The following is a 23,071-nucleotide window of genomic DNA, read 5'->3' as shown; positions in this document are numbered from 1 at the left end:
CCCATTCATACATGCATCTGTGGAAAATACATATTACTCTGAATGCTTACTTGTTAAGATACATAGTAAAAAGAGATATTCCGTGTAAGAAATTATACCTGAAAAAGCAAATGAACAAATTAGCATCATTTTAACTTAAATATTAGCAAATCATGATTGAAGATATAGTAAAATTATTTATTTGCACATCATTCTATCTTTGCTCCAAGGAATTCATAGGGACTAACAAGGTTCCTCTAATTTTATTCTCACAACTTGTTAGAGCCGAGTCACCACCACCTTGTCATGTGAGGGCATTTTGGGCACTTGGCAACTGGCTCCTCTGTATGACTGGTTGCAGTGCCTTGTGGTCATCTTGACCATGATTTGAGATGGTTTTTGCCAGTTTAAGAGACTATGTTTGCTTAGTGACCATAGTGATGGCCACCACAAAAAGGGTTAAAAAAATTGGGTCCAGTCATGTGGGTGCCTCGACTTATGACTGTAGCAACACACAATCAGAAATCTGGTCTGAATTGCAGTTGTCAGCAACTAACCATATGTACATTTTTTGAATATTGCCCATATTGACGCTGAGAAAACAAAAATGCGTACTAGTAGTACTGCTACACTATAATCTCTAGTTGAGAATCAAAAGAATTTCATAGTAAAAACAAAGTAAAAACAAAGCAAAAGCAAAGCAAGTATTCTACAAAGTAAATATTCTTTAGTACCCCTTTCTTGGAGATTCCTGAAAAGCTTTGATGATCCTTTCCAAACTGGTGGAGTTTCAATAAGTATCTGATTCAATTCCTGCAAATTAGTTTTTAAAAAAGATGATGACATTGTCTTCATAATAAACACTCAGTGCATTTGCAAAGCTATACCCACTAACATATTTCTAGACAACATAGGATTGTACAGTCAGAAAACAGGTCCCATGGAATTTGAATGTTTAGGTTGAAAACATTATTGAAAAACATTTCTGATAAAAATGCAGATTAAATTATAAAATATGCAAAGTAAGACACCAAGAGTTACCTTACAGGGGAGATGGACAACATAAAAAATTAATATATAAATAAATAACACCTCACATGCTCAGCAACCATAGACCAATATTATTATTCCCATACATGAAATTGAGAATGAGCAGTTTGCCTAATGCTACTATTGCTTGAGTCAATGTATAAAACCCAATTTGGAAGAGAATTGTAACATACCTGTTTTGATAGTGTCTTCCACTGTTTTGTCTCTAAAACAAATACAAAACTAATTACTTATACAAGTATTTAATGACATGCTACTATATATGGCTGGCATGATCAACATCCTATCTCTAGTCATGTCGGGAAATAACCTTTCTAGTTTCAATGTTTTTCGAAACACATTTTAAATCTGTTCATTATTATGATCTTACTGATATGGGAATATCATGTATGGTAAATTAATATTAAAACCAAGGTGTAATTCACAAATAGTAAAATTTGGGAAGGAAAAATTGTAAAGCTTTCCCACTAAATATAGTAAAATTTTGTGGACATGTCCATGCAGTTTTCTTAGCAGTAATGAGGAATTAGTTTGCTTTTTGACTTTCCAGTCTAGGTTATAGCCATGACATTCTCTGGCAGTCTGTATTTGCCGGATAGATTCACTATTACTAATGATAATATTTAACCTAATACTTTCAAAATAAATCTGAATAATTAATAACATACTGTTTATAAAAATAATCTAAAAAATATAAATCCATTACAAAAGTAACCATATCAAAAAATAGAGCTGCTGCAACAAAATGGGATTAGTAGCTGACATAAACTAAATTAATTGAAGTGGACAAGCTAGGAAAGCAAAAGAGACAACAAAGAGAAAAATGATATTGAATGAATAACTAATTTTGTTGGAATACTTGTAGAATATTAGGATGAAATACATATGACTCTGACTGGGTAGATCAGGGCAGGGTGACGAGGAACAGTCTTGAGAATGTTATCTGGGAGGAGTTTGATGCTGTGACTCCCGATGATGTGGACAGGATTTTGGGGAGACTTAGTGCGGCCACATGTTTACTGGACCCGTGTCCCTCCTGGTTGGTACTGGCTTCCCGGGAGGTTACACGAGGCTGGCTCCAGGGCGTCATTAATGCTTCGTTGAGTGAGGGTCACTTCCCCGCTGCCCTGAAAGAGGCGGTGGTGAGGCCTCTCCTCAAGAAGCCGTCCCTGGACCCAGCAATATTGGCTAACTATCGTCCTGTCTCCAACCTTCGCTTTATTGCGAAGGTTGTTGAGAGTGTGGTCGCGCAACAGTTTCCACAATTCCTGGAGGAAACATCCTATCTAGATCCGTTCCAGTCGGGTTTCAGGTCTGGGCACAGCACGGAAACGGCATTGGTCGTTGGTGGATGATCTCTGGAGGGCTCGGGACAGGGGTTATTCCTCTGTTCTGGTCCTATTAGATCTCTCAGCGGCTTTTGATACCATCGACCATGGTATCATGCTGCACCGGCTGGAAGAGTTGGGGGTGGGAGGCACTGTGTTGCGGTGGTTCTCCTCCTTTCTCTCCGACCGGTCGCAGTTTGTGTTGGCAGGGGGGCAGAGGTCGACCTCGAGGCCTCTCATTTGTGGAGTGCCGCAGGGATCGGTCCTCTCGCCCCTTCTGTTCAACATTTATGTGAAGCCGCTGGGCGAGATCATCCGTGGCTTTGGGGTGAGATACCACCAGTACGCTGATGACACCCAGCTGTACATTTCCACCCCAGGCCACCCCAACGATGCCCTTGAAGTGATGTCCCAGTGCCTGGAGGCTGTGCGGATCTGGATGGGGAGGAACAGGCTCAGGCTCAACCCTTCCAAGACTGAGTGGCTGTGGCTCCCGGCATCCCGATATAGTCAGTTGACTCCATCACTGACTATTGGGGGCGAGTCTTTGGCCCCCACTGAAAGGGCTCGCAATCTGGGAGTCCTCCTGGATAGGCAGCTGTCTTTGGAGGAACATCTGACGGCTGTTACCAGGGGGACCTTTTATCAGGTTCGCCTGATTCGCCAGTTGCGGCCCTTTCTTGATCGGGATTCCTTGTGCACAGTCACTCACGCCCTCGTCACCTCTCGCCTTGACTACTGCAACGCTCTCTACATGGGGCTCCCCTTGAAGAGCACCCGGAGGCTCCAGCTGGTCCAGAATGCAGCAGCGCGGGTAGTGATGGGAGCAACATGGCACTCCCATGTAACACCGCTCCTGCGCGAGCTGCACTGGCTCCCGGTGGTCTTCCGGGTGCGCTTCAAGGTGTTGGTTATCACCTTTAAAGCGCTCCATGGCATAGGGCCTAGTTATCTCCGAGACCGCCTGCTGCTACCGATGACCTCCCATCGACCCGTGCGCTCCCACAGAGAGGGCCTCCTCAGGGTGCCATCAGCCAAACAATGTAGGCTGGTGGCCCCCAGGGGGAGGGCCTTCTCTGTGGAGGCTCCCACCCTCTGGAATCAGTTGCCCCCGGAGATAAGAAGAATCCAGGACCTCAATGCCTTCCGTCGTTCCCTGAAAACCCATCTTTTTCAACAAGCCGGGTTGGCCTAAGAAGAAATTTTTAAAATTTTTAAATTCTTTTAATTAGTCTGTGATTCTTAACTTTCGGGCCAAAATTTATATATATTTTTAAATGTTTTAATATTTGTATTCTATGTTTTTTATCTTGGCTGTACACCACCCTGAGTCCTCAGGGAGAAGGGCGGTATATAAATTGGAAATTAAATTAAATTAAATTAAAAATATATAAGACTTATAGAAAATTGTTATTATAATGTGAAGTAGCTTACATTGCCTTAAAGTTGTATTTAGAATTAAATATTGATAATTAAAAATGCTAGCTATATAATCAAGAACTAAAAGATTTTAGCTTTCAGTGCATCCTTAGAACAAAATTCATATTTCAGAGTTACCCTGAGGTAAGATGGGCGGCCAATAAATTTTACAAATAAATAAATAAATAAAAAAAATCATAGAATTTATTTCTATAGATCATAAAGTTAGGTCCAAATGAATTTAACGATAGGATAACAACCTGACCATAAATATAAAGATATGTCTGGGCTAGTAACTAATAGATTAAACCGTATACAATTATATAAAAGGGAACAACGAAGTATAGACTAAACTTAACGCCTGAATAATTCTTCTAGGACTCAGACCATGTAAAGTTTTACTTTGTAAAACTAGATGTTGTGCAATTTTAGAAGACCTTAGTATTTTTGATGTTGGTAATAGTACCAACCTGAATTCCATGATACAGTAACTGTAAACAGTGCTTTAGATAAAGATATTTTAAAAATAGTTCACCTGACTGTAACTGGATTATCTTTTCTTTCTGAAATTTGCACATAATAATTGGGATCACTGCAGTGGTGGGATTCAAGTAATTTAACAACCGGTTCTCTACACTAATGATTTCTTCCAACAACCAGTTTGCCAAACTACTCAGAAAGTTAACAACCGTTCTCCCGAAGTGGTGCGAACTGGCTGAATCCCACCACTGGATCACTGGGACCAGAAGTTTTGTCTTCCGAGCTTTTGGACTCATGCTAGAGCCCATCTTTAGGGAACTTGTCTCTAGCAGAGTGCATATTTGAGGTGTCTCTGTGTGGTATTTGCTGTATATAAGACGCACCTTAGTTTTGGGGCAGGAAAATAGGGGAAAAAATATTCTGCCTACCAGGTATTCATCTGGCTAACATTCTTAGCCTGGTCAGCTTCAGCACATTAGTTCACTGGTTTTGAGAGTGTGTGCTTGATTGGGAATGAAATACAGCTTCTAAAGCACAGCTGATCGTCGGAGGGAGCAGCAATGAGAACAGCAAGGCGAAGCGCGGAATATCGCTTCACTAGCAAGCACCTCATTGAGACTAAAAAACAGCTTCAAAAGAACAGCTGATCATTGGAGGGAGCCCCAGTGACTAAAGCAGACGAAGCGCAGAAGGGATAAAAGAAGGCAGGAGCTGTTTTGGGTAGCCATTTTGGGCATCGCGCATTGCGTTTTCAGCCTCCAAACTCACCACGTTTTCGGGAGGCGATTGGCGGCGATGTGCTTTGGTGATCCCCGCAGCCTAGAAGGCCTCTCAAACGGAGCATTTGGAGGCTGAAAACACGACCTGCAGTGCCCAAAATGGCTAAGCCATTGTTGGTGGCAATCTCTGCAGCAAGGAAGAGGACACGCGGAGGCCAAAGAGTGGAGGCAGGAAGGTGGGCGGGGCTACATTGGGAGTATAAAATGCACCCAAATTTTCAGTCTCTTTTAGGGGGGAAAAGTGTGACTTATACTCTGAAAAATACGGTATATGGTACCTGTTGTATGTGGATTTTTACATGTTGATTGGGGTGTTGATGGTTGGCTATTAAGTTGTTGGCTGTTGTTTGCTTGTGCTGCCAAGCCATCAGCTCCTAAGTACTTGATAAGCTGGTAGTAAATCAGATTGGACTGACTCAGATTGGATTCTACAATATTATCCTAGGACACATATATTCGCCTCCATTCATAAATATATTTTCATAAATGTTAATATGATTAGCTTTAAAAATAAGAATATGCCCTTTAGTTATAGCAATATTAATTAGAGTTAATTAAATTTTACATTTGGGCCCCTAAATTGTTTAAAAACTAATTAGCACCTCTCCTGGGACTTTAAACTCCATATAGGTAGCCTTCTGAATGAAGGCAAATATACATATCCCAGGATAATATTCCAGGATCCAATCTGGATCGGTAGAGAGAAGTTCCTGAGAATGGGCTCGAGCATGAGTCCTAAAGCTTGGAAAGTAGCCTTCATTCAGCAACCACAATTGGGGCTGATAACTTGGTCATTATGTGGAGAAGCAGTCACTAAATGAAACTATGACTCTACATGATCTTACTTGAGTTTTCCTTTACTTTACAGTTCTATGGAGGCCCTAATGTGAGGATTGGTCACAAAGTTACTTTTTCATTACCGCTCTGACTATGAATGATTACTAAAAGGCAATTGCTAAATAAGGGCTACCTGTAATTTCAAATAATCATTGCAGCCTTGGATTTATACTGCTGCTATTCACTTGCTGTTTATTTTGCTGCTATTCTTGCTTCCCTAATTTCAACAGGGATATAAGAAAATGTACACAAAATGTAAGTATATAAGGGTTCATGAATTGGAATAGACATAGTAACAGGTCAGCCAATGGAGACTGTTTGGTGACCCAGACGGCTAGGAGCCTGGGCGCGGCTTAGGTTCACTGATCTGTACATATACAGTATATGAATGCTTCTGTGATTCTATAGCTTCTGTGTCTATATTGATTCTGTACTTCTGGATTCTGAGTTCTGGTTCTGGCTTCTGTTGTATGGTATTGTATATAAAGAAGTTTCTTTTGTAAATGAATCGTGCTGAATTGTTTACTTGTGTGCTGGTTGGATTGCTGCAAACTCTAAAACAAAAGGCCGTTTTTCAGATATTTTGGCTCCCAGACCAAGATACAGTAGGCTTTAAACCTATTTATTCTTGACTTTATTTTCTTTCTTTTTCTATGTAGAAAAATGACCAAGTTGGTCTTCTTCAGAGTTTATGTTAATAAACATTCTGAATTTTTAACTTGCCACAATTGTCTTTATTAGAGCAATGGAACACTATTGATTCTATTTCTAAATAGATCTAAATTACATGTGAGTATGAATGTAATACCTATCTGCAGTCAGATGCATCAATCTCCAAGCTTGTGCTGCTGACTTAATCTACAACGCTATATTTGTTTTTCCTGTTGAAGGCATTGCAATTTCTGAAAAGATGTGATAGTTTTGAAAATATATCTAGTGTTGCCCAAGGGTGCTTTTTCAAAAGACAACTGGACTTGAAAAAGCACCTATGGGACAACTATGATCTGGATGACTGAGAATCTCCATAGATATCTAGTGTTACATTTCTTTCCTTTTTATATAATATTTTAGAAATCGGCTTTTTGAGTTGTCTTTGAGATATATCATTGTAGTTAGTGGAATCCTAATTTTCAACATAGGGTATTAAAAATTTCTAATATACAAGCCCCACAGCTTGCAAGATAAGAAACTTATATAATGCTTTTGAGTTCCATGAGCAAAAATTGAAAATTACCAGGGGTGAAATGCTCCCAGTTTGGACCGGATCGCCTGATCCGGTAGTGATGGCGGCGGGTGGTTCGGAGAACCGGTAGCAAAAATCCCTGCTCTTCCCATGCCCATCTGAGCCACATGATCATCAGAGGCTTTTTTTTTTTTACTTTTAAAAGCATTTTTTCTACAACCTCTTAGGCCAAAGAGGTTGTAGGAAAAAAATGCCTTTAAAAGCCTCTGATGATCCCAGCTGAGTTGCCTGATCGTCAGAGGCTTTTAAAAGCATTTTTTTCTGCAACCTCTTAAGGTTGTAGAAGAAATGCTTTTAAAAGTAAAAAAAAAAAAGTTGGCCATGCCCACCGAGTCACATTACCCCCCTCCCCCCCCACCAAGCCATGCCCACAGAATTGGTAGTAACACATTTTACATTTCACCACTGATAATTACCAACAATGTAAGATCCTAACATATCCTATGAATTCAACCAATCACAGCATCTACTTATTAAATACATAACTCAAAAATATGGAAGATCTGAATTGTGCATCCACCAAATAAGGAAGTTTTAATTATTTATTTTTTATTTTATTTTATTTTATTTTGATTTATATGCCACCCTTCTCCAGAGACTCAGGGCGGCTTACAAGGCGTTAAGCAATAGCCTTCATACTTTTGTACATTTTATACAAAGTCAGCTTATTGCCCCCACAAACCGGGTCCTCATTTTACCTACCTTAGAAAGGATGGAAGGCTGAGTCAACCTTGAGCCTGGTGAGAATTGAACTCGCAGTAATTGCAGGCAGCTGCAATATGAGGATTCACTACAGCAAGAATAATGTAGTTTTTTAAAAATTTCCTACTTACGTCTTGGTTCATCACTTGAAACAGACTGGATGAAATCATATGGTGTCATAAATAGCTGCCCTTCAAATTTTAAACTGGCAAATGTTAGAAATCGCCGCTCCCGGGAAGTTGCATAAAGCTCTAAATCTTCATGATCTGGTCTGTTTTCTGTGACCTTCAGCAAACAATTGAAAAGTGATTAGTTATTCCAATTATTGTTTCTAAAACTGTGTTTCAAACACTAAATTGTTACTTTTTCTTTATTATTTTTATCTCTTTTCATATTTTAAATTCTTTAGCCCTATATGGTAATCATCACAGCTATTGTGTTTTATTGTAAAAACAAGGATATGTTAGCTATTGTGATAATATTATGGGTTACATTTTTCAGAGAAGTCAAGTAGGAAACAGTAAATGGTGGTGTATTTTTTTACTATAAAACTTAGCAAAGCTGCTTGTAAAAGAAAGAACTTCCATCGCACAAGGCTGTTATGTTCATCTTGGTCTGAAACAAACTGCCCAAATTATTCAGATTCAAAGATTTTTATGAAACACAATGAAAATCACACCTGATACACCATGTAATGAGATCCCAGAGAAGACAAAAGCACTGGTGAGGTAATGGGTAAGAGTCAGTAAGGGTCCAGTTTCTATTCTTACTTTTGGAGATTATCTGATTAAAATATCTTTGTAATTAGCGGCAAACCTCAAAAACTTTCATGAAAACAGATCCCCATCAAATGAAATTAAAAACGTGTGTCTTGCAGTGATTGTTTTATCAAGTTAACCCTCAGTAGTTTTAAAAAAACTGAACAGTCATTTATATCAAGAAAACTGTCATGAATCTATGACTGAACTTGAATAAGATTTTAGTTTAGATTTTAAACCTTCTTCCTCCATCCACTCATGGAATATAAAGATTGCAAGAAGCCCCTGAGCCACAGCTCAGCATGAAGTCACAGCCACTCCTCCAGCCATTGCACCCTGGCCCAGCAGCCCACCGGTTACAGCTACCGTGGGAAGCCCCAGCCAGATTCAGCAGTGTGGTGTGGAGCCACAGCATCTCTGCAAAGCTACAACCAGGCCAGCAGTATAGCGTGGTATGAAGCTGTAGATGCCTTGGGACGCCCCAGCCTGACCCAGCAATGTATGGCGCAAAGCCACACTAGAAAGGAACTAGGAAGCCACAGATGCCCAAGCTCAGTCCTAAATACCATCGTCGGCCTGCACTCCAAGGCCTCTGCTGCCCTGGACTCCACCACCCCAGCTAACTACTGTCTTGCTTCTGTTGCTGGCCATTCACAAGGCAGCTTCTGGCAATGTAAAGGCATTTTCTCCAGGTCTTGTGAGAAAATTACTATGTTTGATCTGGGGAAGAAGGTGTGGCCATCAGCTGCGTCATACGGGGCCAGGGTGGGCATACTTGATCAGCAGCAAGAGCAAGAAGACAGTGAAAGTCATGTAGGATGGCAGGGGGCACAGGGGGGCATGTAGGATGGCAGGGGGCGCATGGGGGCAAAAATGGGAAGATTGGTGAGTGGAGGCAGATGAAGTGCCCCGGAAGTTGTAAATACAGGCAGGCTGCCAAGCACTTGGATTTTGATCATGTGACCATGGAGCATGATCAAAATCCAGGTACTTGGCAGCCTGTCCACATAGCTGCAATAGCCATAACTTGGGGATCAATCCTAAATCCTTTCATTCATTGCTGCCTTAACTTTGAACAATCCCTGAATGAATAACCATTAAAATAAAAGGACTAGCAATACTACAGGTGATTGGAATTTCTATCGTTATTTTTGCTGGATTTCGCTTGCCTGAATCACATGAAAATGGGCAAATTACATAGCTTCCAAATATGGTTGAAAGATTATTTGTGAGGACACCAAAAAACTCAGGGACAGTAATGAATATCTGGGCTATAGCTGCAATGCGTATTCCCTTAACTTAAGACATTTCAAAACTATTTACAAATGTCTGATTAAAAGAAATATTGCCATTTCTTAGTTGCTTTCCAGTTCTTTCCTCAGCTTATTGATTTCATCTCCTAGTTACAAATAAAAGGTTTAGTTACCAAAGCAAGCTTTTCCACAAGAGGCAACTGCAGTGGAACCCTGTTTACAATTGTTATGCCATGTGTTCATCTCATGGCTATCAACACATGCTCAGTGAAAGGCTAGCATTAATTACCTGTGAAGGCTTAGGGATTCAATTCTCTTCTCTCGTTTTCACTAAGCATATTGATTCTTGTCCCCTGTCTGGAAATCAGCTACAGCCTGATATTATACTACTTTTGCATTAGACATCCAGGGGAAAGAAATTATTGAAAGCAATTTCCTTGTGGATGACACAAAGAACAAACTTTGGGATTATTTTAAACAAAAGGACAAATGCCATGTACACAATCAGTGCATTTCTCTGTAGCTCATTAGCTACAGAATTTATACCCGTTAAATTTGTTATTACATTGCAGATTTTAGAAATCAGTGAATCTATTATATCATAAGATAATATTTTCCATCTCACTTAGCATTTTAATAACTATTTATTTTAAAAGGCAAATGAAATGACAAATATGTATTCTTAAAAAGACTATCAAATGGATTTATGAATTATATGCTGCCCTTTGTTTTCAAAGACATACTTATATATGAAAAACCTTACTGCAATTGCAACAGTTCTCCTCAAAACAGTGTTCTCAAAATGGCAAGGCTGAAAGACAATTGCATTTAAAATAAAATAAGAGAAACACAGAAAAGTGAGCAAAGGCAGATTCTCCAGGATAAAGGAAGGGGAAATGAAGTTAGAAATATGTGTCAAAAAGTTAAGTGGAAGGAAAAAAACTGAAATTCCACACTAGAAAACAGTATACCTGCTACTACTTGTTTCTTTCAGTCTCAGGAGGACATATTGTGCTTGGCAATGCAGTACAGCTTGCAGCTGCCTGGTGTTGCTAGTCCTGAAGAGGATTTTCAGTTAGTTAAAGGTGGATGCAGGTGCCAATTCAAGCAAGCAAAACACCCTTATGTGAAATGATATTATCTCCAATAGAATAGAATTGTTTGAATTGTGGAGTTCTAGGTGCTCCATGAGTTTGGTTGTTAGCTTGTAGTCATTTCATTAAACCAACTAGTCAACATCATTTAGTGTACATCTAGTAGACTTGATGATGTTATGTAGTTGGAGAATGAAATGTCTACAAACAAACTCACAGAGCACCAAGAACTCCACAGTAAAATCACTTTCTTCTTCTCAGTGAGTTGTGGTGGCGCAGTGGTTAGAACATACCGTATTTTTCAGAGTATAAGATGCACCTTTTTACCCCCCAAAAGGGGGTGAAAATTTAAGTGCGTCTTATACACCGAATGTAGCCCTGCCCACCCAATGGCCCCCACCCTTTGGCCTGTGCTTTGCAGTAGTTACCTTCTTGCAAGCAAACAGCAAGAAAAAACAGCCCCTTTCAGCTTCAGTATAGGTTAATTAGCACAAGTTGATTAGATCGGCCTCCCGACTCTCAGCTGATTTGCTCTCAGCTGTTTTGTGCAGGGCTGTCCTGCTTGCTGCAAAAAGTGCTGGAGCAGATTTTTTTCCCCTAGTTATGCTGAAAAAATGAAACTGAAAGTAAAGCAGGTTCTTTGCTGCAACATGAGAAAATGAGGCAGAGAGAGATTTCTTTTTCTTTTTTCTCACCAAAAAAGGTAGGTGCAAACAATGGGAAATTTAGGGCAAAAGAGGAGAGTTCAAGATTTTAAAACACAAAAGAAAGCAAGCTCTATTTAACTAGGAAATTATAATAATTGAGATACTATTAATTGTATATTGTGTTGAAAGCAGACATGGTTAAGTTGTGGTTTGGAGGAATATATGGGGAAAATTATTTGGTTTATTATTATTGGTAAATATAATTAATTGATTTGTAAGAAATTGGATTGCATGGAAATAATTGGAATATTCATGTTCATATTGATTAAGATACAAAAAACATAGTTATAACTAACTGATTTATTTAAAAATGTTGAATTTGTATTAAACAATTGTAATATTAAATAATTAACCAATGTGAGGATGGATATAAAAATAGATGACAATGGGAAGGGATATAATATAGAATAGAAGGGAAAAATTGAATTTGATTAAGATTAGAGATGAGAATGAAGGGTAATATTGGTTTTTTAAAAAAAATAGATGAGGAATAAATATGGCAAAAAGGAAATATAGAAATTGTAAATTTAATTGAAATGACTAAACACTGTTTAAATTTGTGAACCAGCCAAACACTCTGTTCAAAGAAAATACATTGTATGTTTATATGTGTGTTTGTCTAAAAAAAAAAAACTTTTAAAAAAAACAACAACCAAAAAAAGGTAGGTGCATCTTATACTCCGGTGCGTCTTATACTCCGAAAAATATGGTAATATTGCAGGCTAATTCTCCCGCCTGCTCTCTCTCCTGCCAACAGTTTGATTCTCACTGGCTGAAGGTTATCTCATTCTTCCATCCTTCTGAGATCGGTTAAATGAGGACCCAGATTGTTGGAGGCAATATACTGACTCTGTAAACTGCTTAGAGAGGGCTGTAAAGCACTGTGAAGCGGTAAATAAGTCTAGGTGCTTATTGCTTATCTATTCACCAGGCATTTCTTTCTGCCATAGTGTGCAAAGCAGTATTCATGAGTTGGCCATAATGAGGTTGTACAGTGAGGGCATATAATAATCTGCCCGTAACAAGGAAAAGCTCATAGGCACTAATTTCTGGTCAAGGATATTGTCCTCATTTAACTGTGTTAATACAAATATGATTTAGAACCTTTTAAATTACCCATTCTTCATTTGCTCTTTAATATCAATTCCTCTATCACTGTCTTCAGAGTTTCTTATTTGTGCCTACCATATATTTTCTCTAGCAGATCTTATATTTAATATTTTGTTCCTAAAAGAAACAAACATCAATTATTTTCTCTCACTTAGATGAACTATAGTTCTCTAGATATGTAGAGAGGAATTCCCTACAATCTACTTGTTTTAAAAGGTACCTATCTTTCAGAAAAGGATTTTTTTCCTATTTTTCCCCACATCAAGTATATGTGCTCAGATGTGGAATAACAGAACTAAGATAGAACTAGTAAATGTTGTTAAATCCTACCAATAGGAATTTGTAGCTTTTAGATAATGGTATTCTGGGCATTGGTTTTGTTTCTCTTTGCGTTTTAAATGGAAATTGATGTTCTGGGGTCACTTTGTGGCATATTGGATATATATTGTTTTTCAACTTTAATGTTTAGTTGCTGGTTCACATCTTTATTATATAAATGAAGAAGCCAACCTGAATCAAATTTATATTTGGTCTAACTTGATTTGTAAAAATAGTTGATTAGTTTTTCTAATGTTTTCTCCTGCTATATCTTTCTCATTCAGAAAGTTTCCCTTTCCGATGGTGCTTAGATTAGAGACCACCAGCACCAATGAAATGCCTTGTTTTGAACAGATTAACTGATAATTTTTATAAATGTAAAACGGGGGTTATATTAGTTTCCTGCTGAATATGTTCATATGTTTGAATGCTTCTGTGTTTAATTCAGTTTTGTGGATATTTATTCAGCATTCTGATAAAAAGTCCAACAGTATTTTCATTTGTTTGCTAAGGGAATGTTTAAAGCATTGTTTAAAAATCATCTTCTCTGCATTTTTTAAGGAGGTTGTACATAAGGGCAGATTAAATTAACATGGATCATACATGACTCCACATGTTTGATAACCTACAACAGGGGTGTCAAACTCAATTTCATTGAGGGCCACATCAGGGTTGTGTTTGACCTCGGGGGGTGGGGAGGTATGGCCAGCTCAACTTCAATCGTGTTGGGGGCGCCTGTGGTGGCCCAAGCGCTCTGCCAGCAAAAACAGACTCCCAAGCTCCATTTACCATTTTGACAGCATCCTGCAACCCTCTGCCAGCTAAAACAGAGCTCGGGAGGGCCACCCGCACCCCCATTTTCGGCTGCGATGGCCTCCTGCAACCCTTGCAAGCTCCATTTTCGCTGACAAGAGGCATCATGGGCTGCTTCTTCACTGTTTCCAGGATGGCCCCTTGGGCCAAATCTAAGCACCCTGCAGGTGGGATCTGGCCTGTGGGCCTTGAGTTTGACACCCCTAGCCTACAATGTAAAAGAAATAAATAAAAGGTTTGTTTCTAGTTCCTACTAGTCTTCTACTCAAGATATTCTGTTCCTCTAGACCACAGGCCATTTGAAAAGTACATTTGAATTGGGCTGTAACTTCAATTTGGAACATTTTTTTCTTAATTTTTAACTGTGTCTTAATCCAAGCTGAAGAAGTATAATACATGGAATAGTACATGTTCTTCATGCAATTAGCCATTTAAGGGCACCACTCCAGAAAGGCATATTTACACATGCCTTTTATGCATCATGCATATTATGATGATCCTTTCATAATCAATAAATTATTTTCAGTAACTTTCAGAAGAAAGAAAAAGATTTATATAGTTATCATATCAGGAATTATCAAGATCATTTTCATGCAAAATAGATTTTATTTGAGCTTCTATAAATGTAACATTATTGTGCATAGTTTGATTTCAAATACAGTGAAAAATATACCTACTACTATTAATATATTAATGAGAAGTTTTAAACATCGTATTCTGTTTTCATGTAAAAGCATGTATCAATTTATTTTGTCCCTGGCATAAAGTTGGATAAGACCAAGTAAGCAGGATCTCTCTGTGGCAGCACCTATTCTCTCAATCATCTTATTTTATATTTAAAAAATAAACCACCAATGGAACAAATTATATATTTATTTCTGTGGGAATAATTATGAGGTGTTAGCTGTCCACAATTATAAAAATGCTGAAAGGGGATATAGAAATGCACCAAGTGACAACTAGGAAATAAACCAAAGATTACATAAAAGCGCAAGCAAAGGTCATTAATATGTGGTACAGAGAACTCATACACTTCATACAATACAGCTAAATGAGTACACATCAGTTTTCAATTTTTTAAAAAAATTCTACCATAGAACATATTCAGCTTGTTTAGATGTTAAGCCAACAGTTACTGTCAACAATTAAGCTTGGAATATTTGCAAACAGTTTTTCATTTCTGAGATTATAGCCCCATATTTATAGGTTTAAAGATTAGAAAGCAAAGCAAAAGATTGAATTATATGTTGTTTAAAAGGATAAAAATGCTGAAATTTTAGCTCTATTCTGAGGTTTTTCTCTTCATCTGCTTTTGCTGCTTTCCTTCTGTTTCTTTTTTTTCCTTTCCTTTCAACAAGGATAAGGAAGAAATATATTTTTAGTATTTTGGCAAAAGGCACCAATACATAGCATTTTGAGGAATAGCTCACTGGAAACAATAACACACTAATTCTTTCTCAGGATTTTTCATTATATTTGTACGTTTATGGTGTGTTACAACAATACAGTAATGATCAGTAACATTTTAAAAATTATACTGCCTCATAAATATAAATATTTGCCTATGTATTTCTTATTCAGAAGTTTGTAGTCTTCAAAATTAGATGTACCTATCAGAGAAGATGTGTACCTATCAGGGCAATTGCAAAATTATAGTTGTGATATTAGTACATACATTCATGTTATTTCTTTTCAGAGTAAGCAACATTATTTAGAACATAGATCATAGAATAATAGTCCAACCCCCCTGCTCAGGCAGGAAATCCTTGGCATGACCACCAAAAGTTTGTAGTTGGTCAAAACCAGTTCTTACATCTTCCCAATACTTGTGCAGTCTGCAAAGTGTTCTTTTCAAAGAACAAATATATGCATGCTTATGATTTAAGTAACCTTGCTTGGCTACTTATTATTGGGAAAATATACATACACATGCACGCACATGTACACAGGCACACACGCTCCTCTTGTTTCTACCCATATGCTTTTTTCTTTTCTGGAGAAGTACACGGTGATCAGTTTTCTTTTCTTCTGGAACAAAGGCACACTTGTTAACTCTTCTGAGCTTCTTGGTTACTTCACTTGGGATATGTATTTCTTTATTATATATAAAGGCCACACATTACCCACACAATAAGTACCCTCACTTCCTGTCCATCAGCATTCATATGTGTTTATAAACATCCTATCAAGATAAACAAATGCATTTACTTGGTTTAGTTTTTTTACCAGTGTATGTATAATTTCACTTCCTCCCTGTTATATTAAACAGATAAGGATGCTACTTGCTTATGTTGAATAATGAAAAATATGAAACACAGAATTTAGTAATTTAGCTATTTCTTCACCTCATTTGTATAATATAACTATTGCAAAAAATATGGGATATGTGCAGAATAACTACGTAATTTGTCAAAATGTTTGTAAAAAAAGCATGAATGAATCTTGCAATGTTTAACATATTAAGTAGCAAGATTACAATATAATAATATACTTGTCTAATCTAAGCAGCAGCAGATATGCTTACTAATTAGAGAAACAGAATATAATTTTATAATTGTAAAATCTGATCAACTAAATAGTATCCCCTCCTTTCCTCAATTTGCTAGAATATGTTTATGTCTATAAACATATTTTTAAATTTAGGAACATTATTTTAATCCATGGTTTTTTTAAAAAAAAATCTGTGGGTGACAAAACACCCCACGAGTGGGAGTGACATCTCTTTCTCACTTTTATAGACATATGTTTCTTCTAAAGTGGTAACGTAGTTGATATGCATGTGATTCATCTATTGGATAAAGAAGTTATTATTTCTTTTCAGAAAAAAATTGATGTACCAATGTATATAATGTGACTAAAACAATATACAATATAAAACATATTCATATTCCATTCATAATTATAATATTGCTGAGAATTCCTTAACTCTAAATCAAGTTCTCAGATGAATTTAAACTCTGGTAAGCATGACATCATCTTCCTTCCTAGATTAAAAAAGAAGAAACAAATGGTTCATTGCCAAGAGTTGGTTTCATGTTTCCTTAAGGTCATTGATTCAAAAGGTTCACTCTAAAGGGAAAAAAAGTGATTTTCCCACGGTGAAAGAACTAAACACTAGATAAAAGATCTACTGTATGGAAACTGATGCCATGAGTGGGTAAGAGATGTAATTCAACAATAATATCCATTATCAGTAGTCTAAGCATTACATTCTAATTTAATATACATTACTTCCACAGGGAAAACAGAACATTCGGAAAGTTAATTCTATGAAATAATAAAAATAGGTACCAGCTGCCATTAACCCAAAGTGATATGGACACAGGATTACAATTTAACTGTGATGATCCAATTGAATTTTCCATTAAAAATTATAGTAAATTAAAGCATATTCTTCCCAAAATTTCATATGGAATCATCAACCTTCAAGCCAAGTTGTTACAACTTTTATCTGAGGATGTTTTAAAAGGATTTCAGAGCAATTTTCACATTCCTTTATATAAAATAAGTTTGAAATGAGTATATTCTATATAAAGCAAAGAAAGTAGTTTGAAAAGTTTCACTCTGCTTGGCCCCGGGCTATCACAGTATGCTCCCAAGTAGATAAAAGTGATATAATTTTGTTTGCATGCTGGGTGGCCAAGAGGTTAAACATCACATTTTAGTGTGGGAAAATCCCCAAACAGAAAAAAGGTACTTAACAAATGTTGGAGTAGAAAATAGTAATAGTCCTGATATTTGATCTTTCTTAACTATAGTATATAATTTTTATATATCCAGAAATTATTTCATATACTGTATATGTATAATCCTGAAAATTATCATATTTCATTGAACTCATGCCCCTCAAGCATTACTATAGCTCAATAACCAAAATATTGGTGGTATTACTTGTCCCCTCATCCATGAGTCAGATTTTATACAATATATTTCATTCTTAAAATGCTAACCATTCGGAAGTATTTTTATTTTTGAAAAGTATATTAAATTAAAAATGAATATTTGCTTGCTTTTGTACATTATCAAGCATTTACAATCACACAATGCCCAGAAAGATATTAATGTTTCCCAGGACAAGTAGCTGTCTTAGCATGATGCTTGTATATCCTTCCAAATGTTAAATAATCTTGCTGCATTTATTGCTTTAGCCACAAGGTGGTTTGCTTGTTTTTCACTAATGTGTTATATAAATATTTCATAGTCTATAAATTTATTCAATAAATCACAGGTAGATAAATCATGTCTTCACACAAAGTATGAATCACCTGTTAATTTTGCATGTAAGGAATACAAATATTAGAATAAATATATTTCTTTTTATTGACAGGGGTTTATTCACAGTTCTGTCTTTATGTATTATATCTGTGTTATTATTTACACAAGGAAGTTAGACTTGGAATCTCTTCTGTATTGGTACTTCTTGTTTCATCAGAATGCATCTTTTTAATACCTATTTTCTAACAGAATTAGAGAACACTGAATCAGGATTGATAGCATAATCCATATATCCACTTATGGTAGTTTAAACACCATTTGTGGAACTTTATAGCAAGGGTGATTTCTTGCTATAAAAACTTTCATCGATCACAGTTCATTTCATCAGATAAATGTAGTCTATATTTATCATGTAGTCTATTACAAATTGGGTAATAATTTATCAATTGAAGAATTCAATTTTATTTTAAGATGAGAAGAATTCAGTCTTTTCTCAAAATGATTAAGGTGGTGCTCCACACTGATTAGTTTAGGACAAGCACATGTAACCATGCAGAGGAAGGAAGTGGCACAATGAGGGTGCTTATGATTATCTAGAATTGATATAACTTTATTTAATATGAATATACCTACAATTGTCAATTCAGCTCTTTGAGCAAACAAAATAACTTAATATTTATATACATTAAATATACAATGTACATTTTGGAAAATATTTATTGTAAGAATCATAAAGTAATATGAAGTGCATATTACCTCTTATAGCTTAGATGTTCATATTGATGTTTATAAAATAAAAACACTTCTGACTCCATTGACACAGTTGCCCTGGATGTAAATTAACCCAAATCCAGCTTTGATACTTCTTTCCAAATAGGCAGTTTTTTAAAAACTTAAAAAAACAATCTATCCAGCAAATGTAATTGCAGTTGGCAAATTCTTAAAATATTTGTTTTAAAAATAGTATTTATCTAACTGTGTGCAAAAATTATGGCCAGGTGCCAGGAAAAAAACATTAAAAGTTTGCAGCAAGACACACATTACATCCAACTGGGAGGACGAGTTCAAAACACCATGAATTTCTATGCAGAAGATATAATACCGTAAGAAACTCTTACCACATACAAAGTCTTGTATGTAGCATACATGCAAATGTGATAGGAAGCCAGAACTAATTGGAACTTCTCACTATCTATAGATAATCCGTCATTTTATTGTGGTCTCAGACTAGTACAAGAAATGTGTCTATAAGTTCTATACTATACTAGAACTATAAATTCTTAACTCCAGTTTAAGAAACTAGTAAATAAAAATTTAAGACATAATTAAAATACCTCTATAAAACAGCTTAATACTCCTGACTGAAACTAAAGAATCACCTCTTCCCAGTTACATCTATCTGTCCCATCAGATCTGGCAGGAGAAGCATGTTACAGAGCCTGTCAGTTGACATTCCATAGTTGACAGGATCCAGCAGCCTTTTCTGCTATGGCACCTGTCTTTTGGAATATCATTCCTTGGAACTTAGATTGGCCCCTATCCTTCTGGCCTTTAGAGAGGTCCTGAAGACCTGACTGGATCACTATGCTTTGGGGCAGGGCTCTCCAACCTTGGCAACTTTAGAACTTTCAGTCCCAGAATTCTGGGAGTAGGATTCTGGGACTAGAAGTCCACAAGTCTTAAAGTTGCCAAGGTTGGAGACCCCTGCTTTGGGGATAGAGGTAATGGTGAGCTTTTCCAGTGGCTTTACTGAATGGGATGTATTCCTGATAACTGTAATTATGTGTAGGTTGAATTGAGTTTTTAATAGTGGTTTTAATATAGTTGTATGTTTGTTGTTTCTATTTATAGTTTTATTGTTCTCGTCATTTTTAATTTTTAAAAGCCATTCAGAGTCATATATGGGAGATGGATGGCTATATAAATTTAATAAATAAATAAATTCAAAAGAAGCAATCTGTTTAGGCCTAAAATTATGAAATGTGACAATATTTAAAGTTACAAAAATCTGAATTTCAATCTACAATTTAGAATGGGAAAAACATGAAAAAGTATTGAAAAATGACAAAAAAGAACAATTTTCTTCATTATACATCATTTGAAAGCTCAAAATAAAAATGCTTCCAACACAACATGAATTAAGGCCAGGAAGAAATATTAGAAAGAGAATGGCCCTATCTTGATTTTCTCTGGTACAAGAAGGATGGAGGGAAAACACTTTCAAAAGTCTGTTAGCAGAACCTATAAATAAAGTTCCAGTATTTTCTATGGAGTCTGCTTCTTGATCTGACCTACCTCAAAGTGGTAACACCATGCTTGAAGGCATGGCAATATTTTCCCTTCCTTTGTCTTACACCAACAACAGTTAATGCAGTCAATTTAAATTTCTGTCTACATTTTCTTCCTTTCCTGGGTTCATGTTTTGCTAACTGCCACATCTCCATGATCTTATTTATGGTTCTTTACAATTTTAATAAAAAGGACAGAAATTGTTTATTCACAACAATGACAAACCATCAGAGATTTACATGACAAAGTTAGAAATAGATGACCACCTTCTTTACTTGAAACTGAATATCACCATGGGACTTGACTAACAAGACAAGGAGTAGAATAATTATATACTCTAACTGGTCTGACTACATCTCTACTGGGACTGGAATGAAGCTCAGACATGGTAGGAGATGTAGTAATAAATGTGTAACATGTAAAACTAATTTCAAATACTAATACTATCAGCAAAAGTATGATCAAGAACAGGCAGAAAGTAAATTGTTTCATGCTTATGATGGGCAATATGTAGACTTCATATTCATATTGTAATGATGGGACCTTTGGACTCAAAGACCCATTTTTACAGTTACAAAAATTAATTTCATGACATATACATTCAATTTTTTAAGAAACTGTATCAAGCAAAATGCCTTATATAAAATATGTGGAAAAATCAGAAAAAAATCAGGTTTATTTAAACAAATAAATTTATGGCATTTATAGACTGACATAATCTTCTAACAATTCTGGGCAGCTTTCGAAATATCTGACGGAAACATAGAGACTAGAGAGAGAGGAAATGTAGCCTTTCAAATGTGATGAATCACAATTCCTTTTAGCTGAAGCTAAGGTAGCCAATGGAAAGAAATGCTGGCAGCTGGAATTTAAGAACATTTGAAGATCATATGTTTGCCATTCTTGTGGCATTTTTGCTGCTTTATCATCAAACTTTAGAGCTAATAAGCTACTTTACATGGGGCTGCTGCAAAGGATGAAAAATGGTCATGTAACTTTTTTCAGTGCTGTTGTAACTTTGAGCAGCACTAAATGAATGGTTGTATATCAAGGACTATTTGTAACATTCAACGATGTCTGATTATAGGATCAGAATGTGCTAATACAGACAGCAAGTATGCTACAAGCTATATGCCAATATTAGGCATTCTTTATGTAGTGATTGTATATGCAGAAAAATGAAACATTAAAAGAACATTCACCCTTTTCTGTAACTTTGTAAATAACTAAATCCCACAACTTCAGGAATTTAAGGCTTGTGAGAAAAAATCAGCACCAGCAAGATGAATGGAAAGTAGTTTCACATCAGAAAACTGTAGTGGTCAGGTCATGATAGCATCATCCTTTCTGCCTGCCATCAACAACTTTTAAACTTCCAACGTATTTCAATTGCAAAAAGTGTCCACATTATAGTATTACAAAGACCAAAATATAGAACATTTCTGTGTCCATGTACGCATGGTTGTGGTTACACATATTTTGTCCATGATTAAGAATATTAATGTAGGCATATATTATAGTTTCCCATAATGTAGGGCAGAAAAAATAATGATGTATCAAGTTTTATTTCAGAAGCATTATACCCAGAAAACATCCATGAACCAGCCTTAACCCATTCACTTCAATCGTATTTATAATGCATATAAGTCCTTCATTCTTGCCACTCCATCATTCTAACTCTAACCCCTTGTCATTCTACTGGAAGTTGCCAGAAATGTTGCTTCAGCCTCTTATGGTTACTCTTCTCTTTATGTTTTTAATTTTGAATAACTGCTGAGCAAAAACAAAAAAAGGACAAATACTACTGAAAAAACAGCAAGCCCTGCACCAGCAATTACTAAACCCAGAAAGTATTTGCCACACTAAAGGACATTCAACATTAAATGTTGTAAAAGGAAGCTAGCCTATCAACGAATACAATGGCTGGACAACATCAAAGCTGACACCAGCCAGAGCATAGAAAAACTCAAAAGTAGGGCAAGGTTGGAAGGTATGGAGAGACCTAGCTCATAGAATCGTCAAGAATCTGGCACGACCCAATCATGTCATTTGTTTTATTCATTTTATATTACTTTTTACAGGTGCTATACTTTTATGATCTATCTTATATCTATTTTACTTGCTCAATGTTGAAGGTTGTATGTCTATAATTTGAAGATGCTTCTGACACCTATAAAGAAACATTACATTAAAAAAAACCAGCCCCTTCATCGACTCCAGATCCTGACTTGTAACTTGCACTGATTTCAATGCCTGTTCTTCTCCAGGGGACTTTAAGAGAGCTGAGAAGTAACGTGCAAAGAGTGTCCCTATTGAGCAGTTCCCCCACCCAGGACTGCTGGAGAGAATTGAAAAAATAAATGAGGATGTTGATTTGTTTGACAATATGAGAAATTAGATAATCACTAAATTCTGAATATGGGGATGAAGCACAAAAGATTTGTAACCGACTGACACACTGTTTGCAATTGTAATAGATGATGGATTTGTTTTATGTTTTGTTTTAAAAAAAAAATCAAAAAAAGAAAAGAAAAGAAAAAAGGGAAGGCTAGCACGGACGATCTCTGCCCCGGCTTCCCGACAGCATCCTTGGAGGATCCACCATCCATCCATCCATCCATCCATCCTCTGTAGCGGGAAGGGAGAAGGGGCGGGCCAAGGCAGGCGCTCGCGCTCTACGTCGTGTGTCCGTTCCTC

General features: G+C 36.6%; 1 protein-coding gene across 1 annotated transcript in view; it reads right to left on the bottom strand.

Annotated features, from left to right (window-relative positions):
- Positions 1–23,071, bottom strand: part of MICU3 (mitochondrial calcium uptake 3) — a 57,704-nt gene that overhangs the window by 33,334 nt on the left and 1,299 nt on the right. Inside the window, exons 2-5 of the mRNA XM_034442956.3 lie at positions 7,949–8,102; positions 1,203–1,234; positions 714–792; positions 51–98 (exon numbers count right to left, since the gene is read on the bottom strand). Coding sequence (XP_034298847.1) covers positions 51–98; positions 714–792; positions 1,203–1,234; positions 7,949–8,102 — 313 coding nt within the window. The remainder of the gene's footprint in view (positions 1–50; positions 99–713; positions 793–1,202; positions 1,235–7,948; positions 8,103–23,071) is intronic.

Source organism: Pantherophis guttatus, chromosome 8 (genome assembly GCF_059756535.1).
Source record: "Pantherophis guttatus breed Tessera chromosome 8, ASM5975653v1, whole genome shotgun sequence".
Taxonomy (NCBI): domain Eukaryota; kingdom Metazoa; phylum Chordata; class Lepidosauria; order Squamata; family Colubridae; genus Pantherophis; species Pantherophis guttatus.
The sequence above is the reverse complement of the archived record's forward strand: the minus strand, read 5'-3'. Positions and strand labels throughout refer to the sequence as shown.